The 17,338-nt window shown below is 50.3% G+C and overlaps 1 protein-coding gene across 2 annotated transcripts in view; it reads left to right on the top strand.

The window, feature by feature from the left end:
* Positions 1 to 128: 128 nt before the first annotated feature.
* The window catches only part of LOC146199186 (E3 ubiquitin-protein ligase HECW2-like), a 59,538-nt gene continuing 42,328 nt past the window's right edge, over positions 129 to 17,338 (top strand). Inside the window, exons 1-8 of one of the 2 annotated variants that reach the window (XM_084594651.1) lie at positions 129 to 253; positions 9,929 to 10,390; positions 10,968 to 11,074; positions 11,487 to 11,565; positions 12,451 to 12,757; positions 13,400 to 13,500; positions 13,586 to 14,764; positions 16,714 to 16,846. In XM_084594651.1, the coding sequence (XP_084450777.1) occupies positions 10,003 to 10,390; positions 10,968 to 11,074; positions 11,487 to 11,565; positions 12,451 to 12,757; positions 13,400 to 13,500; positions 13,586 to 14,764; positions 16,714 to 16,846 (2,294 nt within the window). In that variant the 5' untranslated portion in view covers positions 129 to 253; positions 9,929 to 10,002. Of the gene's footprint in view, positions 254 to 9,928; positions 10,391 to 10,967; positions 11,075 to 11,486; positions 11,566 to 12,450; positions 12,758 to 13,399; positions 13,501 to 13,582; positions 14,765 to 16,713; positions 16,847 to 17,338 lie in introns of both variants that reach the window. The other variant, XM_084594650.1, reaches the window with a different exon arrangement.

Genomic DNA, 17,338 nt, shown 5'->3' with positions numbered 1-17,338 from the left:
TTCAAATAAATTTTGCATGGAACGCGTCTCTGTTTTTTACTAATTTCCAAGTTCTTCAAGTGGCAAGGTACTACCAGTACTACTGCTACTAGTACTTCTTAGTACTCTCTGCGCTCACTGTTTTTGTTCTGATCCTCGATCAGTTCTGCCAGGCGGGCGTAACAAGATGGCGGGCACGTAATGCGAGTGGTGCTCGGCGCAGAGAGTTTGTTATGATTGTGATCCAAGTTCCGTGTTAGGATTCTCGTGCAAGGTAAGGATCTGCATTTTGTTTGTGTGAATTAAACACTGGCCGAGGTTGCGATGTTTTGTTCAGGTGGGTGTGTATTAAACGCTTTTTGTGACGAAATATTGCCAGCTTTCTATCCGACTAAGCCTAACGTTTTGTACCAGTTTCCATCTCTCGCTGGCCTTATTTAAGTTGTCGGTTGTCATGTTGTACATAAAGCAATGTGCATGCCATCCGAATACGACAAACTGCAGTCGAAGGCAGCTGAACCTTGCTGACTGCTCCGAGCGCTTTTTCTGTCGTGTGGTACTTTCCTGTCAGCGCTAGCATCCAACCCACCCGACATCCAAAAGCTGCCGAAATTCCTCGGTTCTGGGGATCGTGAGAGTTCTCAAGCAGTAGTACGCGCGCGCTTTGTATTCAGATCTCCGTTTGATATTTATTTTTCTGCGCTGAAAGCAGTATTTGTTTTTTGCACTCGTCCGTACTATCCGTGCGAAACTCATCCGTGTTCTCAGCAAATACTTCCGTCGGATGTTAGGTGCGTTCGTAATCACGAATTTTGGCAGTTCCGGCTTTCCGGCTAGCCTTCTATGATGTTATTTTACGCACCACTGGACAACTTGTGAGCAGGAACACTTTAGTTAAAGGTAAGGATATAGAATAATGGCTCTGATTAGGTCATACTTTTTCCCATGCCCTGTCCCAAGCGAAATACTAACAGCAATATTTGGTACCATAGTGCTGCGATGGTGCGGCTAAAAGTCTGGCGTTGCGCTCCTCAACCTACAGTCCTGTCACTGATTGCGAAAGAAGAGGCCACTCGCATGGTTAGTCATCCTAGCTCCGGTTTTCCGAGATTTGTGTCACGACCGGGATAGTCCGTATCGAGCGCATATGGTATTGCTTAACTTTACGCTCCCTTACGCGGTCGTTTCTGCCTGCGGGGCACCGTACCGTGGCTGCTCACGCTCCTTCCAACAGTAGCGTGTCATTTCTGTCGTCGCTTTTTGCATTGGATCACTTACAAGCTTTCGGACAGCTGGCCGCACGCATGTCCTGGATCTATGGATGGAGTACAAGTTGCTCATTCTTTTACCTTAATGGTTAGATCGTGGATATATTTATGCTGTTCGGTGTGATCAGATGATGTTCGTGCTGCTTAGGCGATATTTGAGCTTTTTCACTTTTACTACATGCGTTGCGTCTGTGATGTCCAGGCGCACGTGTTTTGTCTGTTTACTGACCGAGACGTCTGATAGTCTCGTAGACGGATGGGAACCTGTCGGCTCACCGACAACGCCTGATTGCCCAACTCGCATTTATGTCACTCCTTTGGGCTATTCCCTGTTCGCTGCTCTATCACGTTTTCCATCGCGGCACAAAGTGCCGTCCACAGTAGTCGTTGCTTTCTGGCATAGTTACTCGACTGTTCTTCCGAAATTGCCTGTGATCCCCCGGTCGTAAAGCTTTTGTGACAGCCGCTCGACCTTGACGGCGCGAGAATTGCCGCTTTTATTTTGCGTTTACGGTCTTCGCCCCTCCCCACTCGTCTCGACAGAAGGGTCTTTCCTTTGCAAAGGCCGTCTCTTCCGCGTGTTTGAGCGGTCACGGTCGTCATTCGCCCCGTGTTTACGCTTCGCGTACGCGCTGTGTGTATGCACGGTCCGAAAGCAAAAGCCCCTGTTTGTCGCCGAAGCCTGCACCAATTTTTCTTTTCATGTGCCGCTCTGGAGCTGTCTCTTTGTCCGGATACTATAACCCCTTCCCCCCCCCCCCCCCTTTTTTTTTTTTTCTTCGGGCTAACTGTCGCTTGCTTTCGCGGTGCTCCCCCGTCGTCTGAGTTACGCCTTCGGCTGGTGAAAAGCTTCCCTTCACAAACTATTGTAACGCGTCTTGAGCTTCCTTCAGATTTTTTTTCTTTCTTTTTTTTCTTTTACAACTTCTGGTGCTGTCTTCGTTCCTTTTCGAACAAGTACTACTTCTGAAGGTCGCGCTAGCGAGCTCGGCTTTGCCTTCGCCGCTTGTGTACGACGTGGGACGGCGTCTAATCGGTGTTGTGGCCCGTCGTAGCGGCGCTTGCCCGATCGGCCCTGGGCGAAAGCGCGTGGGGGAGAGAGAAACAAGGCTGTGATAGCCGGCTGAGTTTGCGGTTCGAAGTGTAGGTGCGTGCTTTGTTGTTTTGTCTTCAGTTACCCCGTTCCATTCCTCCGACCCGCGTCAAATAAGGTGGTGTCCTGTACGCGCCACGCCAGCCGCTCTGGGGGCTGCTTTGTTTGCCGCTCCACGACGGAGTGTGAATAGCCGGTCTTGCGGCCCCTTCGAGTTTGTTGACCGTGCATCACATTGTGGGGGAACTCTCTCTTTCACTGGACGACGGTTTCTGGCGTTTTGTCTGCGCAGTCGTCTTCGGTCCTGATAAGGAGCTTTCACAGTCGGTAAGTTGCCGGGAGTGTTGAATGAAGAAGAACTTCCAGATTCCTCGTAGTGCGTGCAAGTGTTCGTGCTTGGTACCACGGTACCGTTTGTGGGGTTTCAGCGTCGAGATCACTGCCTGCCGCATGTCGTTACAGGCGAGCTCTCGCGAGTTAACTTTTGAAACATTTGGAGCGCATTCAGAAACAAGACGAAAATAACAAGCTCTGTGTCGTTCTGTTTCGCTGCAGTTTCTCTTACTCCTGCTGTTTTCTCCCATCGGGCAAAATAACCATATTAGGCGCCGACAATTTTATTTTGCTCAGAACAATAAATAGTGTAGAATTCAAGAAGCGTAGCTTTTTGGGCCAGTTGGTGCATAGTTCCTCTTTTCGCTGGTTTTCACCTTCAATAAATAATGTCTTCCTAAGATTAAATAGACTGTTCTCCTCATGCTGTTCCAGCACAATCCAGGATCTCCAAGCTTTGCTGTAGTATTCTATTGAATTTGTAAACTGCTTTTGACCTTCATCTGCGCGTTTTTGCAATATGCATTCTGAACCTCTGCTACTGTTGTGTAATATGGCAATGAACTAAGGCCGAGCATTCTTATGTTGGCACTTAGCCGAGGGACAGAACATGGCCACTACGGTCAGCATTTTGCTCAGTTTCCTAACAATCAATGCCAGTTAGACCGATAGGTCTACATCCCTTTTATTTTGCTTTAGATGGAGAAGAGATCTTCCATCCGTTTGAAGAGCGTCATGCCCTCATCTCTGCCTTGATTTGCACATTGAAGCGTTCTTTCGCACTGCCAGCCGTCAAGTCGCGCGTTAATGCGCCTCCGGTGTACGTCACGTTTGTTGCCCTTTCTTTGGAGTGACTCCGGTACATCTTCGCGTCTGTACAACTAGGTTCAACGTGTGGCGTCGACTGGATTCCATATCCGTTCGCAAGGCTCCATTCTGCTCGTCGCCTGACGCGGTACCCGTAACCTTGCGCTTAGCTGCATAAATATCTACATCATGGTGTTTGTTTGCGCGCACTGCGAGCTTCGTTTTGACGCTTGCACAAGCTACGGCGGCATAAGCATGAAACCTCGCGCATATGCAGCCACACTTTGGGCGAGGTCGCCGCCGCCTGAGCGCGTCATGCATACGTCAGCTCCGCCGCCCCCTGATGTGCAGCGGTGGGCCGCCGTGTCTGCACGGCTGGCTGGCCGGACGGACTAGGGTTCTCCGCGTCAGCGCAGGAAACTCACTTTTCGAGCGGAGATGGAGTAAGAGCACGTTGGCACGCGTCAGGCTTTTGGCGTATTCATTTATTCAAGCAAATCACTGACTCGTCTTTTACATAGGGGTATTATGTAAGTGGGCAGTACGCGTGAAGTTCCAAACCATATGAGCAAATATCTTCGATACGAAGGTTAAAAAAAAGATTGTCTAATCCGTGCTGCGCCTAGATTATTCCACATCAGGAATGCATGCGTTCTGGCCCATGTTCTGTTGCCATAAACAAAGTTCAGTTCTTGAAGAAAATTAGTTTTAATTACGCGTGTACACCGTGCTGTCGCTTAGGGCAGCGAGTAACGGCATGTGGCCTTTGTTCTCGTTGGTATTGTAGGTCCAAAGTTCTTGCCTGTCGTTTTCGAAGGCATCTGTCTTCAAAGATTGCGCCTGACGCTTCCTTAGGCGATCGCACTGTCTGACCTCTTCCGTGGTCAGTGTTCTTGCCTCTCGCTTCCGAAGGTGATCGCGTTCTCGGCGATCGGCAGCAGTACTCTTGGGAAGGTTCCGCCGATGACGACGCCATTGTGTGTGAGGTCATAGCGTCTTAGCAACACAGTTTTGCAGATGACAATCGAGTGAGGTATCCAAAACGAAAATGGTGGTTCACGCACTAGCGCCGGGTTAGCTGAGTACAGAATTTGAATCAGCAATGTGCACACGCGCTCATTTGTCCCCCCAATAGAGCGCTGTCGCTTGCCGCGCCCTGTCAGCACAGCACGCGCTGATTGGTCTCTGCGTTCGGAGTCCGCCGGAATTGTACAGGAATGTGGCGCCATCTGTCGTCCTGGAGGTGATCTGCGCATGCGTACTGACGATCGCGCAGGAGCGATAGACGGTAGCATTAAGCGGTAGCGCTAAACTAAAAGTCTCTAATGCATTTTCAGCCACCGACTGGCGCCGTGCACAATCGCGATTGTACACCGCCGTGGTGGTGCACTAGTTAGGGCGCTCGACTACTGTGCCCAAGATCGAATCCTGGCCAGAGGCAAAAAAGCAAGGCGCCCATGTACTTTGCGATGTCAGAGCACTTTAAAGAGCATCAGGTGGTAGAAATTTCCGGGGCCATCCAATCCACTAAGTGGTCTTTCAACCTGAGTCGCTTTGGGGCGTTAAACCCCAAGAACCAAACTAAACCAAACCATCGCGACTCTTTAAACGGCTGTGTGCCACGTGTACCTCACGGCGGCGGCAATCATGCTCCAGGTCGCACGCGCTAGAAACTCCGCTAACCATATTGTGCCTTCGCAGTGTCGTTATTGGAGGTAGTAAATAGAAATACCATTTGCGCTCAGTATACTGCTTCACTTGATGTTTGAATTTATACTTGTGACAACACACGAGAAACTTGTTATAGGGCACCTATGATTGTCCTGCTGCTTTGGTGGACGGAACCGTGACGGACAGTGTGAGTTGGAAATGTAGCCGTTAAATGCATTTCTGCATTAAAAACGTTATATAATTATGGAGAACACGCTTGAATCGGCACTAGTGGCTATATATCGACGCTTGTCACGCTTCAAAATACTCGAGCACAACCGCATCTGATCTGCACGTGCATTCGTAATGTGATCATTCGCTATCGTGCAAGGGGTCCAGACGTGCAGAAAAGCATAGCGTTTTCGTGGAAAGCGCCTTAGCCCTCTTTAACGGGTGCGAGCAGCACGAAAGTGAACGCATAATTCGCCCTCAAGGAGGTGGTTCTTTTTTGGGGGGTGGTCCTTGACTGCATGGTAATGAAGTGTCGTTCCCGTATTGCCTCGACCTGCGCGTCAATCACCGTGGCTTCCTCTCGAGCGTTTCTAGCCTATTCGACGCGCATTCCGAAAACGATCGAGTATATTTCATTCCTCGTATACCGGCCTGCTTGGCATCATCGGTGCCGGAAGGCATGTCGGCAGCATCCCCGGCGGAAGCGCGGCGGCTCGCTTCAAACGACGCGCTCATTCCCGACACGTCCGTGCCCCATATTTTGCATTCGTATCCTGCGCGGGGCGACCCGATCCTCCAGAAAAAGACGGGTTTTTGCATTGAAAGAGATTTTCTCCCTGCCGTTTGTCGAGCTGCCGGTATTTCGCGGGGTGCTTTTTCGTCTGTCCTTGCGCCGGGCGCGGTTGCGCCTGCACGTGTCTTTGGCTGCTGGTACAGCGAACTTTTTCCGCTGCGAGCGAAAGCCGAAACCGCCTTTGGCTAGCCCATGGAGTCCTGCTCGCCTTTTTTCACTGTGTACGCGGCGTCCCTTCCTTCATTACCGTGTTATGGATGTATATTATACGCCATCTTTTGATGTAGCCAAAATGCCGATGTCAGCGCACGTTAAAGAAAATCATAGGTGGTCGAAATCATCCGTAACTATACGGCGCCCACCGTATCCTTCATTCGCTTTGACACGTTAACCTCGACAAACCAAGCTAACTGCCATCACTTGTCAGGGTGCGCGAAGTGCCTTCGCTGCTTTCAGCTGGCATCCATTGTAACCGAGCCCGCTTTCCGGATTGAGCAAACACGTGTCATGGCGTACATTCCGCCCGCAGAGGGAGTTATTTGCTTTGCAGTCCGTCGTTGCCGTGTTGACAAAGCATGACTGCTGGAAAGTGTGTCGCGTTGTCGTAACCAAACCGTGGCCGTATAGCTTTCCGCCGTGGATGTCGTTATCCTGTTCCGCGCTTGCGCCGCGTTTACCTTCCGATCGGAAGAGAGAGGATACGCGTCGTGTTGCAACCCATGTTCTAGGGCCTTGTCGATATGGCAGCGAGGCCTTCATTCGGTGGGAGGCGCACGTTCGTAGAACAAGAGGCGATTGACGCATGGCCTGTGGTGCAAGGTCCCTTTTCGAGGGCCATTTTGATAAATTCGCCTTTCTGCTGCAGAGGTGGCAAATTCTCCGGCGGTAGAATGTAACCCGCGTGCGTGAAACTAGCGCGTGCCTTGTATAACCAGCACCGAAACCTTGCGCCTAATGGTGGTATTAGAAGTTCACAGTGTTACGATCTCGCCTGCTTCTGGCAATGGGGGCTTGCACATGCCTTCGTGGTTTTATTTTTGAAAGCAGCCAGCGCGTATACCGCCACGAGTAGGCTTCCAGGCTGTGTGTCTCCCATTCGTAGGTTTCCGTTCGAAAAAGCAAGTTGTTGGCCGAGTTGGTGACGGTATTCCATAGCTACGGCGGGGCGGACGGGGCAAGAGAGCTGTGTTGTCAGCGCGGTGTTGTATCCTCCTCTCTTGTCGCGTCTGTCGAGCTGTAACTACGGGAGTTCATAAAGCTGACGGCATTGAATACCATGTTTACTCGCATCATACCGTGTGGGCTCGAATGTAACGCGCTTCTTTTGTTTTTAAGGCGAATCCCGGCCGTGGCGACCGTTTTTCGATTGAGGCGAAAAGCAAGGCGCCCTTCTCCTGGGCGATGTCAGTGCACGTTAAAGAAACTTTTGGTGGTTGAAATTTCTGGAGTCTTCCACTACGGCGTCTTTCATAGCCTTAATTTCTTTGGGTCGTTAAACCCCATAAACCAAACCGAAAGCCTTACTAGGCCCACGAGACTAAATTCCGTCGGCGGCCGTCTGTTGAGGCCGAGATGGTCACAAAAAGATGGCCTCGCAAAGGTGTCTTGTAGCCACTTAAGCAGCGGGCGCAGTAGATACCTCTTCCACACGTCATCGCCTACGATGCGCCATTTGTTTGTTCTAGATGATATTGGGCAATTTTTTGTTGCACATATATTGTACGCCTTTTATTCATAATTATCTAAATTTAACGGTGCAAAACTAAAAGAAAACACGTAGGGAGACGACGAGACAGTTGATGACGTATAAACGCACGATGAGTGCATGCACAGACAGCCAGGTGCCCTCTGTAAATTTTTTTTTTCTGAAAATAAAAGCGAAAAGTCGCCCCTCGCAGTATAATTGAATATCCGGGAGAGACAAATGAACAATTGAATCATATTTGCTCACATATTGGTTGATACGCCGTGTAGTAGCGGGGAAAAAAGCAGACAGAGTAGAAGTTGCAGTGTCGTTTAGGCCAATCAATTGAATCTTCGTTAACTTCACATATGGGAACCGACGTTACCAGAACCAGCTGATCGAAACAGCGGCGGCGTAGCGAGTCTTGCCGGCGCATTGCCGAGGAGTGCGCAGAACACGCAGGACGTAAGGGCATTCGTTTTCTGCTGTTAAACATGTTTAACTCAGCACAGTAGTCCGCCGTTAACATGAAGCCTGCTTTTGTCAGATTCCCATCTGACAAAAGCAGGCATCTGACAAAAGCAGGCTTCATGTTAACGGCTTAACGGCGGTCTACTGGTGCTTAGAGTTAAACATCTTTAACAGCAGAAAACGAAGGCCCTTACGTCCTGCGTGTTCTGCGCACTCCTCGGCAATGCGCAATCTCGGACTAAGTTTCTCGCTACGCCGCCGCTGTTTCGATAAGCTGGTTCTGGTAAGCGGAGGACACATTGCTCACCCACCCATCATCATTCACACTGATGCACCCCCCTCATGGGCGATGCATGGGGAGCTTTTTTGTTTCCAAGTGAAGGCCCTATCCGGGCATTGGGGTTGTCATGCATGAGATGACACCCTCAGGGCGGTTGCATATCTCACACAAAAACTGCCTTGGTCACCAATGTGGCGGCCGGGCAAAACGACTGAGCCTTGTCGCGCTTCAAAGGGCAACCGATCTCTTATCATTAGCCAGCATGTTTTCGGTCGAACTCCACGCTGAAGATGACTGCTGGTTGAAACGCCGCCGAGAAGGGTCGCCGACGTTCGGGAGACATGACTGGCTGGGTTTAGACCTTTGGGCTCGTCACGCGGGAAGCAAGTGGGTAAAGTTTCGCTTTCACGACGAGTCCGTCGCCGCGGTGAGTGACGGCGCGGCGTAATATCGGATGATATTTTGGTGGGCGCTCTCGAAGAGGCGGCGCGCGAAGCGTTCGGGCGGGAAGGGTTGCAGCAATTGATAGCCAGGTTGGATGGTAGTCGGCCTTGCCTCGTGATGAGTGCGATCGGCAGGTAAGGCAGAAAGCCTTCTTTTCACGCTGGAAAAGCAACCGTGGCGTGCATTTTTTTTTTTTTTTCGTTTCGCGTTACAAAGTCTGCTACCTGCAGTTTTGTGAAAGGGAACGCGCCAGCGCATGGCAGATAGCCCGGAAGCCTACTTGTCGTTATCCGGTGACTGTTTAAAAAAAAAAAAATTCTAGAGGACACCACTAAAATGCGATGAGGCGAATGCCATTATAGCACGGTGGATCGTAGCCCTCCACTACGGCACCTCTGTCTCCCTCTCTTCTTCCACTCCTACCTTCCTCCCTTCCTTTACGGCGTGGTACATGTGTCTGCGGGGAATTGTGACAGATACTGCGCATTTTCTATCCTGAAAATTGATTTCAAACACCGCGGACGATCGGCAGGAAAGGCAGAAAGCCTTGTTTTCACGCCGAAAAAGCGACCGTTGCGTGCTTTTTTTGATTATTTTTATTTTATTTTTTATTTTTTGCGTTTCGCGCTGCAAAGTCGGCTACCTGCAGTTTTGTGAAAGGGAACGCGCCAGCGCATGGTAGATAGCCTGGAAGCCTACTTGTCGTTATGCGGTGACTGTTTAAAAAAAAAAAAAAAGAATTCTAGAGGGCACTATCACTAAAGTGCGATGAGGCGAAAGCCATTATATAACCATTATTGTTATTATTATTTTTTTTTTTTTTTTTCAATTTGTATTGCTCTAGAAACTCGGTATTGGCTGACCGCAGTCTTGAGCACGAGGCGACGGCTTTCGGACCTGCGTTGTTGGCTCGTGGGTAAAGCCCCTCTCGTGGGCGAAGGGCAGGCACGTTATGGATGCCGTCGCCTCTCGCTCGTAGAAGTTCTTGTGTTGGGTGCAGAGTTGGGCACTGAGGAGCTTCGTTCGCGGCATATCGTTGTCATGGCAGCAGCAATATTTAACGCCGTTACTTTGATCTGGTGACCGATGAGTGAGTGCGGGTGTTTCTTCGCAGCTCCTCCTCCGGCCCCGGCCGGCGCCGCCGTCGTCGCCCGAGGCCATGCGGGTGGTCGGCGGGGCGCGGGGGGCATGATCGCCAGCCCGCCCGTGCACGGGCTGCGGCTGGGCGCGCAGCAGCAGCCGCCCGTGCCGCGGCGGCGCAGCTCGTCACCGCCGCCGCCGCCGGCACCCGCCGAGGCCCCCGGCGTGCCCCCACGGCGGCTGCCAGCGCTGCAGGGCCGCTCCTCTCTGAGCGTGTCGCGCACCCGCTACGTGCTCGCGCCGGGCGAACCTCCGCTGCTGGTCAGCTGGGACGTGCGCGAGGAGGTGTCACCCGACGACTGGATCGGCCTCTACCGCACCGACGAGACGGACCCGCTGCGCTTTCTGGAGCACAAGAATAAGCGCTGCCCTCCTAGCAACACCGCCAAGGGCCAGGTCCTTTGGAACATCGACTGCAAGGAGGCGTTCGTCGAAGGTGGGCCCCCTTTGCTCAGAGAAGCTGCACAAAATTAACGGATGGGAGAATGTGACCTAGTCGTGCCTCATATTCGGGGGATGCATGTGTCTTGTGGACTCTTATTGTATGGCCCGTTTCCCGAAATATTTTGACCGCCATTCTGGAAGCACTGTGACATGGGCTATTCATTCATGTTGCACTTCTTTCTCACTGTTTATGGCTTGGCACCTGCCGCTCAGGATCGCAGCTTGACTTTTGTTACACCCGAGGCAACAGAACTGTCATGGCATTGATCGTGGAACTTGTTTCGCTCAAGTACTACAGGACTCTTGGGGCAGAAGCCCAAATAGCCTACCCAAGAGTTTTGCTTACTGACAGTGTGGAGGACCCATGACCTCTTACCTCTGCTGCCTGTTGTGAAATTTTGTCGCCTTGGTCTGTGTGGCAAAATGTTTCAGGCCCCCAATGTTCTACATAGTGCATGCAGGATACAGCCTATAACATGCCATAGAGTCAGCGCAAACTGATTCTCTAGCTGTCACATGCAGCCCAGCTCTTCATAAGCTATGACACTGGATACACGCCCTTCTTGCAGAGACGACCAATGTGTGCTTTCGCTACTACCATGGAACAAGTGGCACACTCAGAGCCGTGAGCCCAGTGGTGACCATCTGCAGGTCGGCTGACACCACAGGAATTATGGTAAAGTCTGCCTCGCTTGTTATCCTTCAGTGATCGTTAGCATGTGAAATGTTGCTTTTTTTACCGTAGTGCTCTTACCGTTTTTACCGTAGTGCACCGTAGCGTGATGTACTCTCTGGTTATGCAGAAAGTGAATTGACTGCCATCCTTCGCAGTGCACTCTCTGCACTTGTGTGGTCTTATTTTTGCTTCAGCGCAGTGGACGACCAGTTACTTTGACTCTGACTTAAGTTTTTCTTAACTCATTATTGCGTCACTTCTTTTTGAGGATAAGTATGTCACTGACTGTGTTCGTGTCCGTGTGAAACTGCTGCAGAGTGTGTTCTAATGTTGGTCTCCCACACTTTTGTTTGGTAAGGTTGTTGCTTCCCAAACCCTGTAATCGGCAGCAGTTCCTGTCAAATTTTTTCAGAATGGCCATGGCTCCGATGTACTGGTGGGCTACTCTTCACAACAGATACCAATGGAAATGGTCAAGTTTTATTTGACCAGTAAGTACATTCGCATTGGGCAGTTCTGTTGTGGAAGTGCTTGATTATCCAGTTGACTAAGTAGGTTAAAGTCCGGGACTACACAACAGATGCTGAACAAATTGGCAGCTGTGTTGTTCTGAAAGAGGGTAACTGCACAGTATGCATGGATTCACTCTTCACATAGACACACATAATGAGTGTTGTTATAATGTCACCCTGATGCTGGCCACCCAAAGTATGCACATGTGTATTACTAATACTACTGCCACTATTGTTGAGTTCAGCACACTTTGCACATGCACAGGGTACAGCTTTTTAGTGTAGCATCATGCCAAGCCATGGGCATGTATGGCTTTAAAAAAAAAAAAAAAAAAAAAAAAGGCATGACAAATTTCTTGTACAGGAAAGTGTAGCATATGCAGCGCTTAGGTCATGCTAGTGCAGGGCTAGTGAATGGGGACAGCATTCCGGTATTCTTTGTGGCAAGACATTGCAAATTTGAAGTGATCTCTCGAGCATGTACAAATGTGCCGGAAGCCATGCATGATATGGTATGGTGTTCGGTAAAATAGTGGGGAGTGAAATTTGTTTTTAGTATGGTGGACATGGGTGTTCTGGGGTCTCTTACTTTTGCATGACATATTTAAAGAGTTAGCACTGAGGATTGGTGTTGAACACTGCTTGAAACACTCATTCACTATAAGCAAGTTTGGCTGTATGAGACATGCAAAGATACATGGCTGTGTATTGTGTGAGTGTGTGCGTGAATTTTAGCCAGAGTCACTTTGGGATGCTAAGCACTCTTGTGCATCCAGTTCTTGTGCATCATGAAACCACCTGTTCTTGGGTTGCCAGAGTGTAGAACTTGAATGTCTTTGTTTGCTGCTGCCTTGTTCTCTGCAGACCTCCATGCAAGGAACCTGAAGAAAGGGATGTTCTTCAATCCCGACCCATATGTGAAGATGGGTGTTCAGCCTGGATTAGGAGACGGGGTATTGCTGCTTCCGCACCATGGCCAGATCTGCCGCACGGGCGCCGCCGAGTCCACTGTGCATCCCTCATGGCCGGGCCAGTACGAGTTCATTGGTTATCCATCTGACGTGCTGGAGTTTGAGGTGAAGGACAAGTTTGCCCGCAGCAGACCTATAATTGGGCGCTTTTTGGGTCGTCTTGCTGTCCGCGTCTGGGATCTGCTGGACCGGTGTACTGGGTGAGTTTTGGTGTGCTCTGTAGATGTCGCCATTTTCTGCTGACATTTCTGGCAAACTTAAGCGCACCATGTTCAGTGCGTAGAAACCATCCTCTTTGAAGCAGCTGTGTGCTTATTTTCATGGCTTTGCACAGGTTGCTGTTTATGTTCCAAGATGTGTTCTTATTTTTGTATAGTACAGTTTCATTGCCTCATCTTGCGCACCTTTAGAGTGAAGCTCTTAGGTGCCCGTTCATGGTTTGAGTGGCATTGGCTTCAACACTGGCGTAACCTGCAAAGGGAACAAGGAGCAGAGAGGAGGATGGAAGAGAACTAATGCAGAGTGCAGTGGGGGATGAAAGTACTGTAGTGAAGAGAGTGAGGAGGAAAAATAAGAAAAAAAGGGGGTCACACTGGAAGCATGCAGAGGCCAACTGCTCTCTCAGTTTGGCATTTTGTATCTTGTGTACAATTGGCTACGGTTCAAATACCGCAGTTGCTGCCCTCAAGTTTTGCATTACTGAACATCCTAATTGTTGGCCAATTTTTTAGCAGGCATAATAACTTGGTAGCTATTCAGTATGAATACAATAGTACTTTCTTTTTTTTCCCTGGTTCAAATTTCATCTGCTTTATTTATTCTTTATTCTTTTCCCCATCTAGGGGTGTCCCTGTGGAGATGAGCTTCAGTCTTTCGAGCAAGACACCCTCAGATCACGTCACAGGGGAGCTGTTTTTCACGTTTGTGCTGGAGCATGGCCCAGGTGAGTTGGGAGTGCCTTTGCTTTATTTACCACGGCATCCCCACTTTGATCCCTCGTTCATGCTATCCTCTTTTCACTGCAGTAGACCCTTGGACCCACATTCGGCAGGTCCACAACCCGATTTATGTGTCGGACGTGCCTCCCGAGCCATGCCCCTCGAGCCCACCAGCTTCGTCTGAGGTGCCTCCGCCACCTGCCTCCACACCGCACCACCCCCCTTTGACAGCCAGGACCACCTCGCTGCCAAACGGTAGTGGCACCGTGCCACCGCCACCCACCTCATCATCATCGTCATCGACATCATCCGCAGGAGATCCGGAGCCAACCCCCAGAAGAGACTCTGCACAACCCGCCGCACGACGCAGTGTCCGCTCAAACAGCGAACACGGCCTGCACTCTCCAGGTGCTGCTTCTGCACCTCAGGCAGTGGCGAGGCGCCTCTCCCAAACCCCTCGACCACCACCCACTGCCTCTGGGGCAGCAGCCTCAACTGCTTCCTTTGCAAACATGGAGTACATGATGCAGCAGGAGGCTGCTCCAAGGCTCACGTCCTCTGTTGACCAGCCACCCCCACTGCCCCCCAAACAGAAGGGCCCCAAGCGCCACCACCATCACAGGCCTTTGGAACGTTCACGCGCCTTGGACGTTGTTGCGAGAGCAGAGGAGATGACCTCTTCTTCGTGGAAGCACGCTAGGCACCGAGAGGAAGTTTCCAGCCTCGCCCCAGATGTCGAGGAAGGACCGGCAGACTCTGACGAGAGCTCCACGAGTCTGGCCTCATCGAGCGCGACCTCGCTGACTGCAGGCGACACGAGCCCGCCCCCCACGCTGCCAAGAAGAACGCGCCCTGCTGTTCTCCCGACAGCGTGTGAGACGAGTGGTGCACCAGCAGCACGAGCTGCTCCCTTAGCAACACCAGAGCAGGACTCGTCACTTCAAGAGGGGGGTGCCCCGTCCTCTCTTGAGAACCTGAGTGGTGTTCTGGATACGCTGGACTCTGACGAGGAGGGGCCGGCTCCAGCAGACGAGCTCTCTGCATGCGACTTTGACCGTGCCAACAGTGAGCCAGCCAATCTGGAGTTCGATGCAGGTGGTATGGTGTCATCATCAACTGCAGAAGACAGCCCCTCACCGGCACCCGAGGCTAGTAGGGGCGCATCCCCAGCCCCATCGTCCTTGGGCGATTCTTCTGCGGAGGCTTCATCCTCTCAAACTCTGAGTGCTAGTGAGGAGGAAGGAGCGCCTGAAGCCAACAACCTGGAAAGTGAGTGTCATGTTTTGTTCCTTTGTAATCTAGACAATCACTCAGCTACATTCAGGGCAGCTCATTTGGGGTGCTTATATGAAAGTGGATAGCGCATGCTCCAGTCAGCCTGCTTTTTTTTCTTTAAGAATAATACGCCATATGCACATGAATGTCTACTTTTCTCTTAATCTGCACAGACAAGAGCAAGATGCCCACTAATGGGTCGTCTTTATTTGCTGTCGCTTTGTTGTTGAAGTCAATAATATTGCAGGTAAGGAATGCCACCTTGTAGCCCATATGCTATGTTTCAGTTCCTGTTCAATATCTTGGTATATTGGTGCTTAGTGTGCAATGTTAGTGCATGTTCCCCAGAAGGTCGAAATCGCAGGACTTCTCCTGTGTAGTGTATCTTGGAAAATAAACCTGATAAACCATTTAGTCTTTTCAGAAAGATTGTGCTCCTTTTTTTTTTTTTTTCTTCTTTTCTTTTTTTTCTTTTTCTCAGTCATTTAAGTACAAACTTTGTCATGTGAAAGCAGGGGCGGGAAGGGAGGGGAGGACTATTGCAAAAGGAGAGCGATGCTAAACCGGAGAAAGGTGATTACCACAGGAACCATCCAAGGGACTAATTACTATGAAAGGAAGGGAGTACGGCAGGAACAAATTGTGCTACCAGAGGATGTGGTTACCATGGAGAGAGAAGGGTGTGAGATGGTGTAACTAGAGGGTGGTTGCCACAAGAATCACTCTGGGAGATGGGAGGTATGGCAGATGCAAGGAATGAGCAGGAAGGTGATTTCCATGGGGGTCGTCCGAAGAGTGGCTACCATGGAAGGAGTTTGAGAGTTAATGGAGAACGGAGGAATGTAGTGCAGCCCATCTGCTGGAATGATGTAAAATGCACCACCCAGCAGCGGTGGCATCGCGCGCCTGGAACCGCTAGAGTCGATGGAAAATTTTTAAGAGTGCTGCTATGCTCCTCTTTCTGCCATCAGATTTGAAGGCCTCATGGCTGCTTCTGTTTGACATTCCAAGCTCAAAGTGACAAATCAAACTTCTGTGTAGTTTGCAAAGCTAACTTTGCAGATACTAATATGAACAACAACAAAGAGTGAATGGAAACCAATAATATTCATAGCTCGTTGAAGCTGTACCTTCTGCATAGTAACTGAGGTAATTGCAGAGGCTTTCTTTCCTTTCAGAAGTGGCCATCAGGGCAAACATTTAGTCACATCTTGTGGCGTTTTATTAGACTGATGTGTGCGAAGCAAGCGCACAAAACCGCGCTCTTTAGAGCCACACCAGTGCTCTACGCACCTTGCTGCTACTCGTGTTGGTGGCACTGTCCCTTCTCTTTCCACACGCAGCCTTGCATCAAAGCAACAGCTCAGTTTATCACTCGGAGTTAACCAGTGAGGATGCGAGGCCGAACTGGCGGAAGATATAGGGGGATGGGGCTAGCATATACGGCGGTTTTCCGAAGAGCTTTCCTCCGAAAGAGGCCACTAGCTTGACTGCCATCAAAGGTCTCTTATGAGCAGAACAGCAGCAGTGGCCAAGTGCTAGGGATTGCTCAGAAAGTGCAAAACCCACTAGTTTTAGGCATTCATTTCCCGGGCCTGGCTTGAGATTTTCCTAAGTGGCTTGCCACAAACAGATCGAAATATAAGCTGTGGCCACTAGTGGCTAGTTATATCAGAGCAGTAACTGAAGCAGACACAAAACGAATTGTGTACAGTTCCGAAGAAGCAGTCACATATTCTTAGTAAAACGAATGAGAAAAGTTAAAGCTCCTAAGCGTGCTCTGTTATGTTTTGTCTATAACTGTATCCAGGGTAATGCTGCTACCACAAGTTCAGTGCTGTTCCCAGTCATGCTTGCGGCATTTCCACTAATGGAACCATTCTCATTTTGCGTCACTCAGTGAACCGGGTAAAAACATTGGTGCCCGTGTTGTGTATTTCCAGCTGGTCAGGAGGCATCCCAACGCCGGAGGCGGCTCATCCACCCTCCGCAGCGATGCCACTCAGACTCCGAGTGCTCCTTCCCAAGACCTCGAAGACAGCACAATAGGCACAGCCACCACCAGGCTCATCGCAGGTGCGTAGTACCCTTTGGTGACTGGACCCGCAACTTGCTGCAGGCGAACTTTGTGGCTTTGATACCTGTGGTCGGGACTTGTTTGCAACTTGGTAAACTTGGTCTGTATTCTAAGATGATGCCTACGTTAGGACAGGTTTCTATTAGTGCACTGTAATTGGCTGATGCAGCTGACTTGCTGAGGCCAACCAGCATAAACAATTGGTGGAAAATCTGTGTGGTTATTATGTGCAATGGGCAGATGGCACTAGTTTCCTTCTAGCTTCTCCACGATAACATTGTGATCAAGGCTTTGACCCTCCCTCATCGGTAGTGTTTGGACCTGAGGGGACAAACACCAGTCTTGCACTCTGGGCACATTTATTGCCTTTGAGTTCATCGTGGGGTATTCCCATAATAGGCTCAAAGAAACGTAATAAACGCTAGGCAAAGAAAAGGGACAATACAAAGTGGTGTTCTACATCGCAGTGACAGGTGTTTGCTTTCCTTGCA

The sequence above is a fragment of the Amblyomma maculatum genome, chromosome 2 (assembly GCF_055883805.1).
Source record: "Amblyomma maculatum isolate TAMU_Amacu chromosome 2, ASM5588380v1, whole genome shotgun sequence".
NCBI classification, from domain to species: Eukaryota; Metazoa; Arthropoda; class Arachnida; order Ixodida; family Ixodidae; genus Amblyomma; species Amblyomma maculatum.
The sequence above is the reverse complement of the archived record's forward strand: the minus strand, read 5'-3'. Positions and strand labels throughout refer to the sequence as shown.